Source organism: Lissotriton vulgaris, chromosome 12 (genome assembly GCF_964263255.1).
Source record: "Lissotriton vulgaris chromosome 12, aLisVul1.2, whole genome shotgun sequence".
In the NCBI taxonomy this organism is placed as follows: Eukaryota; Metazoa; Chordata; class Amphibia; order Caudata; family Salamandridae; genus Lissotriton; species Lissotriton vulgaris.
The window spans coordinates 740,427,312-740,440,803 of record NC_141700.1 but is presented as its reverse complement, the minus strand read 5'-3'; the positions used below and the strand labels follow the sequence as shown (position 1 = coordinate 740,440,803).

Genomic DNA, 13,492 nt, shown 5'->3' with positions numbered 1-13,492 from the left:
GCCATCAGCAAATGGGAGCCTTCGGGGTAAATTTTTTGATAATGCGGTGTGTGCGCTCTGCAACTGCGGCCCCACTTGCCTTCAGGGGCACTGATGGTCACTCATGAGGATTGGGTGGACCGCGCACCTTGCATTTGGCAGGTTGCCACATTCATCGTGGTGCCGCCACGCTTGCTGGGAGTTGTATTTGTTCAGGGGTTGCATGCATGGAGATGTTTGGTACGTACCTCTGCTGTTGAGCGTGGCAGCATCTTATCTGCCGGAGATGCAGCAGGTAGAGCGGCGGGAAGGCCTGTGGCGCAGGATCCATGGCAGTTCCGGTGGTTTACATGGGTTGTGTATCAGCTCTTCCCTCTTGTTGTGTTTCCGCCATCTGCAGCATGGTGGTTTTTACGTGGCGGTTGGAAGGGCTGTTTGCAACATCATAATCTGGTTGGTGAACGGAACGTGTTTCTGCACGCCGGTCTTGCTTAGTTGGCTCCACCCACCACTCTTGTGTACACATAAACGGTGCAGAGCCTGAAGACCGCGGCAGATGGAAAATGGCCTCTGTTGGACCATTGTAATTCGGTGGTCTCTATGACCGCATCCGGAGTGGGGAAATGAACATTTTCAGTCACCGCCACCAGTGCGAATGGGCTTCCGTCCGTCATCGTAATGAGCCCATAAGTCATTCAATTACACTCTACTCAACTCTAAGACACTCAGCTTCACTACATGACACTTGACTCCAAGACACTGTAGTCGGCGATACTCCACTGTTTGACACTCAACTGTAATGTACGACATGCTACTCCACTGTACAACATGCCACTCCACTCTACAATAATCCACTCAACTATACGACACACCACGCTACTCCACTATATAACACTTTATCCCACAATATGCAATGCCACTCCACTGTCCTCCACTGAATTCTACAGCACTACACTAGACACCATGACACTGGACTGTACAACACTGTCCTTCACTATAATTATGACATTACACTTAACAACACTCAATTAAATGAAACTGGACAGTATGTTTTTAAACCCATTTTTGTTAAAAACTGAAAAATATTCAAATTTAATGATGAAACCAAAGGTTAAAGCTAAGTTATAGTTATGAAAACTATCTTTTGCTATACAATTCCTACTTATACTACACAAACAGGTGAAATTATTCAGTTATAGTTATACCTTATAATTCTAAATTACACACCACTAGTTACAAATTACTTTTATAATTTATGCATATTCCATTTACTATCTGCTGTACACCTTCGTACACATTCTTCTTGCATCAATCTCCATGCTACATTAACTATAACTCAACACTCTACAAAGCACTGCAGGGCATATTTATAACAAAGTGGGGGAGCGTGGCGGAGCATGGTGTTAGCATCCTTGGCTTAACGCCGGCCTCCACCACTTCAGAAATACAGGCTGCACCATATTTACAACAATATGGTGCATCCCTGTGTTTCCCCCTGTGCTGGCGCTAAATTTATCAGCCTTGCGCCAATGCAGGCACCCTTGCACCATTGTGAAAGGTTGTCTGCATTGAGGGGAAGATTATTTATGTGCAGGAAGGGACACCTCCCTGTGCATAAACAATCAATAGCTTTTTGCTGTTTCTATGTGTGCTACATTGTGTAGCACACAAAGCATCAGCAACAACGAGGAAATAATTAAGCCTCCAATTTATGCCTTCCTTTTAAACTTATCCAGAAAACAGTGGTTCATGCGGTATAATATTTGTACCATACAGAGTCAGTACATAGCATAATAGCAATTTTTAAAGTAGTATAGGGTTTGACAGGGGATATCAAGGGGAGAAGCAAGGCTCAAAATACAGGGTATTTTTATCATCAAAGTTTTTGTATTTCAAAACAATAGTTTCATCAATTATATACAGTTGTACACATAGTATTTTGAAAAAAGTGCAGAGTGTCCCAAGTGTTTTTGTGAGAACCAAAACGTAATTAAGTGACAGTAGGTGAATATATACAGGTTTCTACGGGGGATATTTACAAGAAGGAGAAAAATGACCAAGAACAATATTACAATCAATGATTACACAGTGGCTATCTATATTCATAGGCACTGTTTGCGCGGTTCATTTCCTATGGCGTCATAGGAAATGAACCGCGCAAACAGTACTCTTTGTACAACTGTATATAATTGATAAAACCATTGTTTTGAAATACAAAAACTTTGATGATAAAAATACCCTGTACTTTGCACCTTGCTTCTCCCCTTTACATCCCCTGTCAAACCCTCTACTACTTTAACATTGCTATTATGCTATGTACTGACTGTGCACTGTACAAATATTATACCGCAGGAACCACTGTTTTCTTGATAAACGAATCGCCCTGGTTCCTCTGTGAGTAGGGTTCCCTTGTCCTTCCGCCTTTTAAACTTAACATGAAAGGGGTGGGCAATGGGTTTTGAAGTGGACATTCTACCGTAACACCTATTGACCACCTCTTTCATGCTAACTGTAGCATGAAAGGGGGCCTTATTTACAAGGCAGAGTTAAGCCGGAGAAGTGTGGCTCACTGGTTAGAGCAGGCAGACCCTGAAGCAGAGGTCAGACCCGGGACCAGGGTTCCATTCCTGACGCGGCAGGGTCTTGAGCTCAAATGTCCACGGACTCGATAATTCTCGCTTCGGTGCCTGCCCTAATCATGGGTTCACACTCTGCAACTCTGGGCATTAAGCTTGCTTAATCTCCACAACGGCCCCAGCGCGGCGGGATGCCTGGCTTTCACCTTGGGGATGCCCTGTAGGGGCTATCTCACAGGGAAAAGCCAGGACGGGTTCCCAATGCAAGTGCCGAGATGCCTCCGGGTGATTCGAGCGCTATATAAGAACATACAAAAAAAAAAAAAAAAAAAAGCCATGTTAAAGGGCTCAATAATGCCTTGTAAATATGGTGAACCCCCTATAGCCACTAAAACGTCCTGAAAAGTTGTGTTATGTTGGCATTAGGGGCTTGTAAATATGCCCCTGTGTTCTTAGAAATAATGCAATTTCAGATGGGATAATTGGTAATATAACTGCTATTATTTCATGTAATATAAGTTATATAAAATGCAGGGGTATTACCAGTGCATGGAGAAAGGGCAATTAATAGTTAATGTAGTGTAGTGTTTGATGCGAGAACAATGTGTACGGAGGTGCATGATGTATAGTAAATTGAAGGTGGTGCACAAATTATAAATGTAACTTATAAATAGTGGAGCATACGTTCGAAATTTTAGTTATAACTATAACTTTATCATCTCTTCAGTTTATTTTGAGTGTGTGTGTAAAGAATAAATTACAAAATCCTAACTGTAACTCAGCTTTAACGTTTGTTTTGTTCAATAAATTTGCCTGAGGGCACCCACTGCCAAATCCAATCTATAGCTTTCTTCATTATCAGTTGGATTTTTCATGGCTGATCTCAGGTGTCTGAATGGCTGGTTTGGCAGACAGACCTGTCCTTTATAGGTATTCTAGGCTGAAGTCTTGGAATGACTTGGAAAAGCAGCTGTCAGATTGTAGAGGAAATTAAGAAGCACTAGCATATAATATAATGGTTCCTCTCTAGACATTATTCCCTCCTTCAATACAGATGATGCAAGAATGTGCAAAACTGGAAATATGACCAAAATGCATTTATTGTGAGCTTGTGCTAATGATCTTTATGTACATCTTTAGAAGTCATCGGTGATGGCTTCAATGTAATTCTGAAACTAGAAACTGGACCAAATTATTCTCCTGTTGGGAGTGTAAGGATTGGGCCCAGACATTAGTCCAGATCTTGCTGAGTTAAAAGATGTTGAATTTCATACTGAGTGATTTACATGAGGGCTCTTTGGGGGATGGGCAGAGTATGTTAATCAGGTTCACATGTGTTGGCATTAAGAACAAGGATTCCTGAAGGAATGCGTCTTGTTTTTTTTTTGCTGAAAAGCAAAAGGTTTCTCAGTGGATCATAGATTCATGTCAGCTATTAATGTGAAGATCCGAAAATGGAGATTATTTTACCTGTGTGGTTGGATATCTCACCCTGAGGACATGGGACACACAGAAAGCAACAAACTGGCTGCCCTTCTTTCCCAGCTTTTCTGAACCCAGGCAGGCAGCTTTGACTACACACTGAAGTGGGGACCTGAAATACATCAATACAGAGAGAAAATCTTTCTTTAACAATACATAACGTATAATGCTTTACATCTGAAAATAATAACATATAGTACCTTTAAATTGTTCTATAGGAAAGGAGGATATCAACTTAGAGTTCTCACATATAGCTTGCCATGGTTTAGTTTTGCTAGTACCATTACTCACTGTTCCCAAGTTCAAACATCCACAAGTCTTGAAATATTTATCTTGCTAGTATTATCTGATATAACAGATACACTACATGCGCTCCAGGAAACAAACCCTTTTGTTGGACTAACCGAAAATAAAATGCAACAAAAGTAAATTTCTTTAGCTTTAAGATCAACACAGATGTATTGTGTCATGTGGGATAGTGAACCTTTCAGAATGAAAAGCTGTTGTGGTCAATAGTTTGTTAAACACAAACAAAAAGCATGCATGCTCTCACATTTGGCTCTTCATTTGAAATCAAATATTAGAACCTGAACTGTTTTGCACATGGGAGGCACAGATGTATTTGACTGTTGTACATTGGAGAACAGAATGCTGATGTAGGGATAAAATAACTCTTCTACATAAGTTGCCTATCCTGGGAAAACCTGTTGGATTTTATGCATCAGCCGGGGATAACACTATTCGTAAAACTCTTATGATTTTAGTTTTAAAAAGCAATATTGTTATAGAATGAGCGAAGTGTATAAAGTTGTCCCAAATGTAGGGAATATGCCTCTAGTGTTATATTTTTTTTCCCACAGCGTCATTGTGTTGATCCCTATTATAAGCACAATGCCAATAGATGGATTAACAATATGTTTTTGAAAATATGTGCATATTGTCTGTAGACATTAACAGATGCTTATTTGTTAGATGCCCAAGAGCTTCTGAGTATTTTCTTGCAGTTATAATTTCACCTCAATTAATGTTACCAGAATTAATCACCAGTATCCTTTGACAGTGGGTCATACTATTGATTAGTAATATGAAAAATAAATAAGGCATTTAGCATTATGAGTCTCATGATGTGTCAAGGACTTGACTCTAGAAATGGTAATAAAAACGACATCTTGTTTGACTGAGAAAAGTGTGACTCCCCCTAGCAGTCATAATGCTGCCTTGCATGTAATATATACAAGAAACATGTCAAGAGTCTCTGTTCAGGTGTGTTCCACTAAGAACGAAAAAGCTGCAAAGGGCAGGCAAACCTTTCTTGACAATTTTGATTGAAATGATGAGTACATATAGATGTTGATACGAAAGGCACAAACACCATCTGAAACAAAGTAGATAAAGAACTGACCTGAGAAGCTCCTGATGAAGGATGCAGACAAAAATGATAACAAGTGAATGATGAATTGACAAAAATGAGGTAACTATTGTGTTGCAATAAACCCATCCTAAATGGAAATGTCATCACTGGAAAAAGGTTAACCCAATTTTAGTTTAGAAATTTCCGGCAGGGGATCATTTTGAGAAAAGAGTTGTGTAAAAAACAAAGCCACAATTACATCTTCAGGAATAAGTTACTTTTCCAGCATGAAAAGAAGGTTGATTTTGACATCCGTCTTACAATGTGAGCCTCCAAGCCCTACCTGCCACGCCTCCAGGCATGTGCTACATGCAAACTGCGGAGCCCCAATCACAGTGACCTTGGTTGCGCGATTACCAATGCAGACAGGACCGCAGCTGGAAAAAGCAGAGATTCACCACCTCTCCAAGCTCTATTCATTGCAACTAGGGAAGTGCTGCCTCCTCATAACTGCACAACACTGCCTCTGGTAAGCTTATGGCATGGATTTATCAGTATGTCCCACTGCTTAAGCTCCAGGTTTATCAGGATACGACTGAATGAAATGATAAACCAACTATTGAGTATCTTTTAAAGAAGCATCTTCCCAAGAAATTGTCACATCGATGCATAATCTTTCCAATCAATCAGAAATTAGGGGCATTCTCAATACATTTATGAATAATTTTTGTTTTTTATATTCTCTCTGTCCATTTACCATAATCAGCAGAGGCACAGAGGTTTGCTGAATATAAGGATCAGAAACATATGTTATAAATGAAACAAAGGCTAAATTCTCCATGTGTGAATTGAATTCAAAACAACAGCTACTGTGTTAATATGAGACATAATGACAGATAGACCAAAATATCAAAATCAAAACTTCACTGGCAATGAGTAAAAAGGTAGAAAGTCAGAAGATAACTAAACAATAACTGCAATAGGAAAAGGAGCTGGCGATAAACCATGCCAAAATTCTCTTTATAGGGGATTTAATTATTGGCCCCACGCTCAGCACGAAAGTGCCCCCTAAAGGGAGTTTACGGATCTGCTAACTGGTCTTAATTTTAATCAGCACATCAATGTAGCCACCGATGTCAAGGGCCACATATTGGAGCAGGTCTGGTCACTAAATCAGGAAGTCTCAAATCTTCAGATCTCTGCATGTGCCTAGTCGGATCATTTTTCTATTTCCTTTTTTTACCTAAAGTTGTTGCTACGAAATCTTGCTCTTCTGACCCTCTTTTGATCCGGAACTGGGGTCGAGTAGATGCCCCTTCTCTTTGTCACTCCTTGGCCGCAACGACCCCGAGCTCTCTCGGCCTGTCCGGCTCATTACTCTCAGTTCATGATCAGGCCAAAAATATCCACACTTGGCTAGCCAAGGCCCGGGACACCTTTGCCACCTTGAAAAAACTTAAAAACAAACGGCCTCACGACGCCCAGCTTTGGTTCACTCAGGACCTGAAAGACATGAAACTTGCCCTTCGACAAGCCGAGCACAAATGGAGATTGGATTATTGTCCCTTAGAGAAACTAATTTTTCTTACCGCTCTAAAAGATTATAAATTAGACATTCTAGGGGCGAAAACTAAACATTTTTCTGAAAAAATTCTGAACTCCTCCAATAAATCTAAAAATATTTTTTCTATAGTTAATGAACTAGCGAAACGTGACCGTGTAACCATTAAGCCTTCCTCATCACAGTCTTTATGCGATTTCCTTAACAGTTATTTTGTGGATAAGATAGTCAAAATGAAAACAAGTATTCCTGAGCCCGATCCTAATTTCAATTCAGGTAGCATTCCGGGGAATCCTTCATCTCTCTTAAATTTCCCTCTGATTACTCAAGAGATGTTCCTTTCCCTGCTTAGTAAAGTTCAATCTGGTTCACCCTTGGACAGTTGTCCTGCCCACATCACTCGTTAGATTTTTCTTAATCTCCCTGGTGTACCTATCTCCCTGCTTAACAACTCTCTTTGCTCAGGGGTGGTCCCTAATCCATTCAAATCAGCAGATGTTGCTCCCATCCTCAAAAAACCTGGGGCGGACCCTGAGGTCTTGAGTAACTTTCGCCCAATATCCCTGCTCCCTTTCCTAGGCAAACTCTTAGAGGCCTATGTAACTAACTGCCTTAGCTCCTTTGTGGAAAGCTCTCAGTTCCTAGACCCGCATCAAGCAGGATTTAGACCCCAGCACTCCACGGAGTCTGTTGTCGTGGCAGTTCACGACAAACTCAGAAAGGGGGCTGACAAAAACATCTCTCAGGCCTTGGTGCTCCTGGACTTGTCGGCGGCGTTCAACACCGTCGACCATGCCATCCTTCTCGAACGGGTCGAGAACGCCGGCATCCGGGACACCCCGCTGAGGTGGCTTGCATCATTCCTAAAAGATCGAAAGCAAGCGGTACGCCTCACTACTTTTATGTCTGAAGCCAAGGGCCTCACGTGTGGGGTCCCCCAGGGCTCTTCCCTCTCCCCGCTGTTATTTAATTTGTACATTCTCCCCCTAATCTCAGAGCTTCAGAACAGGCCGGTGGTCATCTTTAATTATGCAGATGACCTCCAGCTCATTTTTAATATTGATTCCAACCTCGCCTTCGATGAGAATGTTCAATCGACTATGACGTTCATCAGCAGTTGGATGAATGCTAACCAGTTCAAGCTTAACCCTGATAAGACTGAGCTGGTCCTCACCGGGCCCCCTGGAAACCCCTGGATCTCTAATTTCTGGACACTCTCCTTTGGCTGTGTACCATCTTCTGTCAACTCCGTTAAGAGCCTAGGAGTCACCATCAGCAAGGATCTCTCTATGAGACCCCAAATCAAACAGTGATGTCAGCATGCTTTTTCCATCTTCGCCGCATCAGAAAAATTAGCAGATTCCTTACCCACGGCGCCCTAGTCCAAGTCACGCTGGGATTAGTGATTTCCCGGATTGACTACGTAAATTCATTGTACACTGGTATCCCTGCATACCAATCCCATCATCTTCAACTCATTCAGAACCAAGCAGCGAGACTCATTTTCAGACAACCTAAGTCTAAGCCTGTTAAGCCTCTTCTGAAGAGCTTTCATTGGCTCCCGGTGGTTCCATGCAGCCTTTTTAAAGTCAGCTGTTTGATTCACCAGGCCCTCTCTCATCAAGGCCCAGCTTTTATTGCCTCCCGCCTCCACCGATATATCCCGTCCCGTGCTCTCCGATCCTCAGGTACTAACCTGTTGTCTACTAGCTCCTTCAAGCGTAAGAAATTTGGGGGATTGAGATTCGCCTTGCAAGTCCCACGTTTCTTGAATGCTCTCCCTCTTGATCTCCATCTCACCCCCTTATATCCTTTATTTAGGAGGGCTCTGAAGACATGGCTATTCTCTCAAGCATACAATTAACTTTTCTTCCTTGCTGCCCTGTCTCTGCTCGTCCTTAAAAGCACAAAGAAACTGCCGGTGTACGTGCGCTGTATAAATTCCTTTATCATATCATATCATATCAAAAGGAGCAGAACTTTATCTTAAGCTCTATGATGATGCGTTCATCATGAGCGTAGAATCAAATTTTGATAATTATAGATGCCTTTGTTTCAAAAATGATCAATATCAGGAGACAAAGGCATAACTCTTTTTTAGAAACTTTGAAAGCAGGAACATTGAGAAATGTTGGTAGCATTGTTAGTCACGTTAAGATAAGAAAACCTTGTAATCACTCAAAAAGAGGCCCAGTTATTTTGCATGTAATCACAGTACCATCTAGATACTATTCCTATTTGCCACCTAGAGTGAGTGTGAAAACATAAAGAAACAGCTAGTTCATTTACTCGAATCTTGCAAACAGCTTTCAAAAAATGTAAAATATGTTGAGACACTCAGTCAAACATACTGGAATGTGGCACACCATGAAGATGAAATTGTATGTCAAAATTACTGAGCCTTTTCGTCTGCTGTAGGTAACCTATACAAAGGATAAATAGTTGCTGTCCTTGCAAAAGTTCCTACTGTAACCATTAATATTGCATTTTTTTCTAAAAGTGGAAGATCCATTATAATCCACATGATAGGACATGCTACAGTTTAGGCATCACTACTAAAAGTTGCAGAGTTGAAAAGGATTGGAATCTGACAATGAAGTTTGCGCATAAATAGAATAAGGAAGAACGTATTCTTGAACATCAGAGTAAACAGTAGGTCACTAAAAAGATGATAAGCCTATATGTGACCTACCCCCCACTCTGTGATGGCCAGAAACAGTAGAACAATTGCACTGAGGCCTCAGATCAAGCTGTATCTAATAAGAAGAAACAAAGAATGCTTGTTTACTAAAATACAATATGTTTGATGTAAATACGTGTCTTAAGACGAATATTTGTATTTGTAGACATTTTAAACCTTTCTAGAAATGACTGAATAATTCCAAACACAATGAGAAGTGGAGTGGTGTGGCTCACTGGTAGAGGCGGCAGACCCGGAAGCAGAGGGCGGTCTGGGACCAGGGTTCGATTCCCGACGCGGCAGGGTCTTTAGCCATGGTCAGTGGACTCAATAGTTCTCGCCTCGGTGCCTACTCCAACCATGGGTCCCACTCAGCAACTCTGGGCAATAGCTTGCTTAATCTCTACTAATGGCCCCATCAGCGCCGAGGATGCTTGTCTTCACCTTGGAGAGGAGGGACCATCTCACAGGGAAAGCCAGGATGGGTTCCCCAGTGGTATACAGCACCGGGACACCCCTTTGCTGGGGCAGCTGTGCGCTTTACAAGTATACGACATTTAACTGTAGGTTGATCATAGGTAAGTGACACATCTGGATAGTGATGATATAAAGCATTAAAAATAAACATTCTTTGTACAAGGTACCTACCAAATAGTCAAATAATATGGTGCAAAGTAAAAAAAAACATCTAGCTTACTGACTATTTCCACTATGAAGAAATTAGCAAACCCTTTAATTTCCAGTTAGCAGTTTCAACTTCAAATGGTTTCCTAGTGCCCTTGAAAATATGTCTCTATTCAGTTCAAGTCATCTTCCTATGCTTTTGTTCTCGTTAAATTCTATTTACTTCCTTACAAGCGACCAATGAAAAACAAGGAATTTACGTCCATGTTTTTCTTGTAAATATAAGAAAAGTGCTCTAACTGCTTTTTCAGGAGCAAAAGTCTCTACATGGAGTGCATTTCTAATGTCTTGATGGCATAACATTAGAGAAAACATAAACATCCCTTAAATCACATTGAATGCATTTTCTGCTCCAGCTTCAAAACAAAAACCTCCTTTTATAATTCCCATCTTGAAGTACTTGGATGATGTCACTAGTTATTGCTGCACAATCTTTAATTAATTATTAACTTAAAATGCAAATCCAAGAAACCTTTGAAGAAACCTTTGAATCTTTCAACAGTAGTAGGTGAAAGTCAATCAAGTATGTCCGCATTGATTAAAATAAAATGAAAATCCAAGAAAACATTGAGTCTTTTTAACATTAGGAGGTGAAGGCCATGAAAACTGTGTTCAGTTACATGAAAGGTCTGATGCATTCGTCTAAATCCATGATATCCAATCCCTGTTCCTCAAATTCATATACATGGCTGCAGGTCTATCATTGTAACCTGGCAGCTGTGGTTTAAACCTGCATTTTAACCTGCTAAAAAAAAACTTTTTGACATGTAAAAACCTGAAATCAAATATTAGAAAGTCATCAGGCAGAGCTTGGGTTCCAAGATGGCTGCAAACTAATATTGCTCTGTCAGTCGATCTACTATCCTAATGATCCTGGTGCCCAATGCTTCTAACTTGTGGGATATTTAGCTCCTATTGGGGCCCATTGTCTGAGGACGGCAACCTATGGTGCAATCGCACCTGTGGGACCTGACGCTGATAACCCGATAGGCAGAGCCCCCGTCTGTGCATAGTAGGGGTGATTGGTGGCAGCGCTATTTTTTTTCTTAATGCAGATTTATATAGCGTGAACTCAACCCGAAGGTATTGGAGCGCTTAACATGAGCACCGGTTGCGTTACACATTTAGGCACAGGGAGATTAAGGGGCATATTTCCAAGGGGGGGCGATAGGCAATTAACGCCGATTTAGCGGCCGACAACCGCTGAGCGGCGATAATTCTATCGCCCTATTAGCAAGCTGTCGCTAACTGATGTTAGCGACAGCTTTAAGGCGATAGCAAGCGGTTTGGGACCCGCTTTGCATGTCAGCGATGTTTATCGCTAATGACATACAAAGTGGGCGAACCCAACCAGTTAGCGACTCAAAGCAGTCGCAAACGTCGCTATCGCCTATTAGCAAGGCAGACGTAGCGTTGGAAATATTTGTGCTAAGCGCGAATATCTCCAAATACTAACACCTGCCCAGACCAGTTCTTAGCCATGTTATCCAATGGGAGGTGGATAACATGGCTAAGAGCATTTCGTCGCTAATGCATGAATATCGCCGTGTTCTCAGCGATATTCACGCATTACGCCACTATCGCTGGATATTTTAGCACAATGGAGAAAAATGTTGCTAATAGCATGTTTTCTCCCCTGACATATCCAGCGATAAAAAAATCTTCGCTAAGCCTATTTAGCGATAAAGATCGCTACTTGTTGGTAATATGCCCCTAAGTGATTTGCCCAGAATCACAGGATGTGGACGAGACCCCAAGGCTCGAACCCTGGTTTTCAGCACCACAGTCAGCAATCTAGAGGACGGGCCACATCTTCTCGGTAGTGGTCTTCATCTCGTTACCTGCCTGTTAGCGTGTCTGGGAGAGGAGATGCCATAGGCCTCTTATACACTGCTTGGTCACTCCTGCAAGACCCTTGGCCAGACTGAAGGTGCAGTTTCATGGCTCAGACCACCTGCCTACCTCCTTGATCCTAGAGGAGAGGAACTCTGTTTGCTGGCAGCTGTTCTTGGCAGTCTGCGATTGTGTGGCAGTGCGACCCTGAAGGTGGCAGTCCAGTGAAGAGATTGGATGCCTGTTGGTGGTGCCTCCCGGACTGGCAGCATGGGTAAAGCTAACAAGACTGAACCAAAGCACCAATTTGATATGCGCAAAACCCCCAAATTCCACAAGGCTGGCCCGACTGGGGTGGGTGCTGCGATGGAGGTCCTTGAATGGTCCCTGAATGGTAGAGTCAAACCTGAAACATATCTTCACAACCATGCAACATAGTCTTGCACAAATAGATGGCAAGATTGAATCCCTCTCCTTCAGAATGGACAGGATGCCGGCAGGCTAGAGAAACACTCAGAGTGACTGGACAGTGCGGTGAGGCGGGTTTCGGACACTGAGGATGAGTGGCCCACGGTGATGACAACACACAAAAAGATAGATAAATTGTTGCTTACACCACAAGCAAAGATAGAAGGCTTTGAGGCCTGTTCAAGGAGGAACAACGTAAAATGCATAGCCGAAACAACCAACATTAACAATATGGAACACTACGTAAAATTTCTCCTTTTTGACTTACTGGGCAGCAAAAAAATGTCGGAAATGTTTGTGGTGGAGCGTGCATATCGCTTACATGCTTCATGACTGGTGTCAGGAGCCGGCCCTGGAACCCTTAATGCGAGACTTATATAGGGACCACAACGCCGCTTTACAAAGGGCTCATGAAGTACAGACGCTAGGACAAAAAGTCTTGGAAATATCTCTATACCCTGTATTTACACAGCAAGTGCAAGAGGCCAGGTGACTCCTCATTCCAGTAAAGAGGAAGCTACGTGAACCCCAGAAGGAATCCAGCATGCTTTATCCTGCAAGACTGCGTGTCATGTCGGGCGGTAAGGCGCTATTCTTTACCAGCCAAAAACAACTGCATCTATTCCTTAAGCGGGGGGAGGCTGCTGGCAGCTGGTGCGGTTCTCCAGGAGCAGTAGACAACAATGGGTGAAGACATGCAGGACACAGGGGAACTATGATGTAATGTCATGGCTGATGGTGCAAGCTGAGGTAACTGCAGTGGAATTGCTTAGAGAGGGTGCCCTGGTTTTGACCCACTGTGACTGTCATGGGGGCTTCTACCACCCCCTGGTGAAGAGGGCCTGTGAGGACCGAGGCTGAAATTGTGCCCTAGTTGC

At 42.4% G+C, this 13,492-nt stretch overlaps 1 protein-coding gene across 1 annotated transcript in view; it reads right to left on the bottom strand.

Annotated features, from left to right (window-relative positions):
- Nucleotides 1-13,492, bottom strand: part of LOC147678480 (vomeronasal type-2 receptor 1-like) — a 186,028-nt gene that overhangs the window by 11,792 nt on the left and 160,744 nt on the right. Inside the window, exon 6 of the mRNA XM_086945657.1 lies at nucleotides 4,026-4,149. Within this exon, the coding sequence (XP_086801783.1) occupies nucleotides 4,026-4,149 (124 nt within the window). The remainder of the gene's footprint in view (nucleotides 1-4,025; nucleotides 4,150-13,492) is intronic.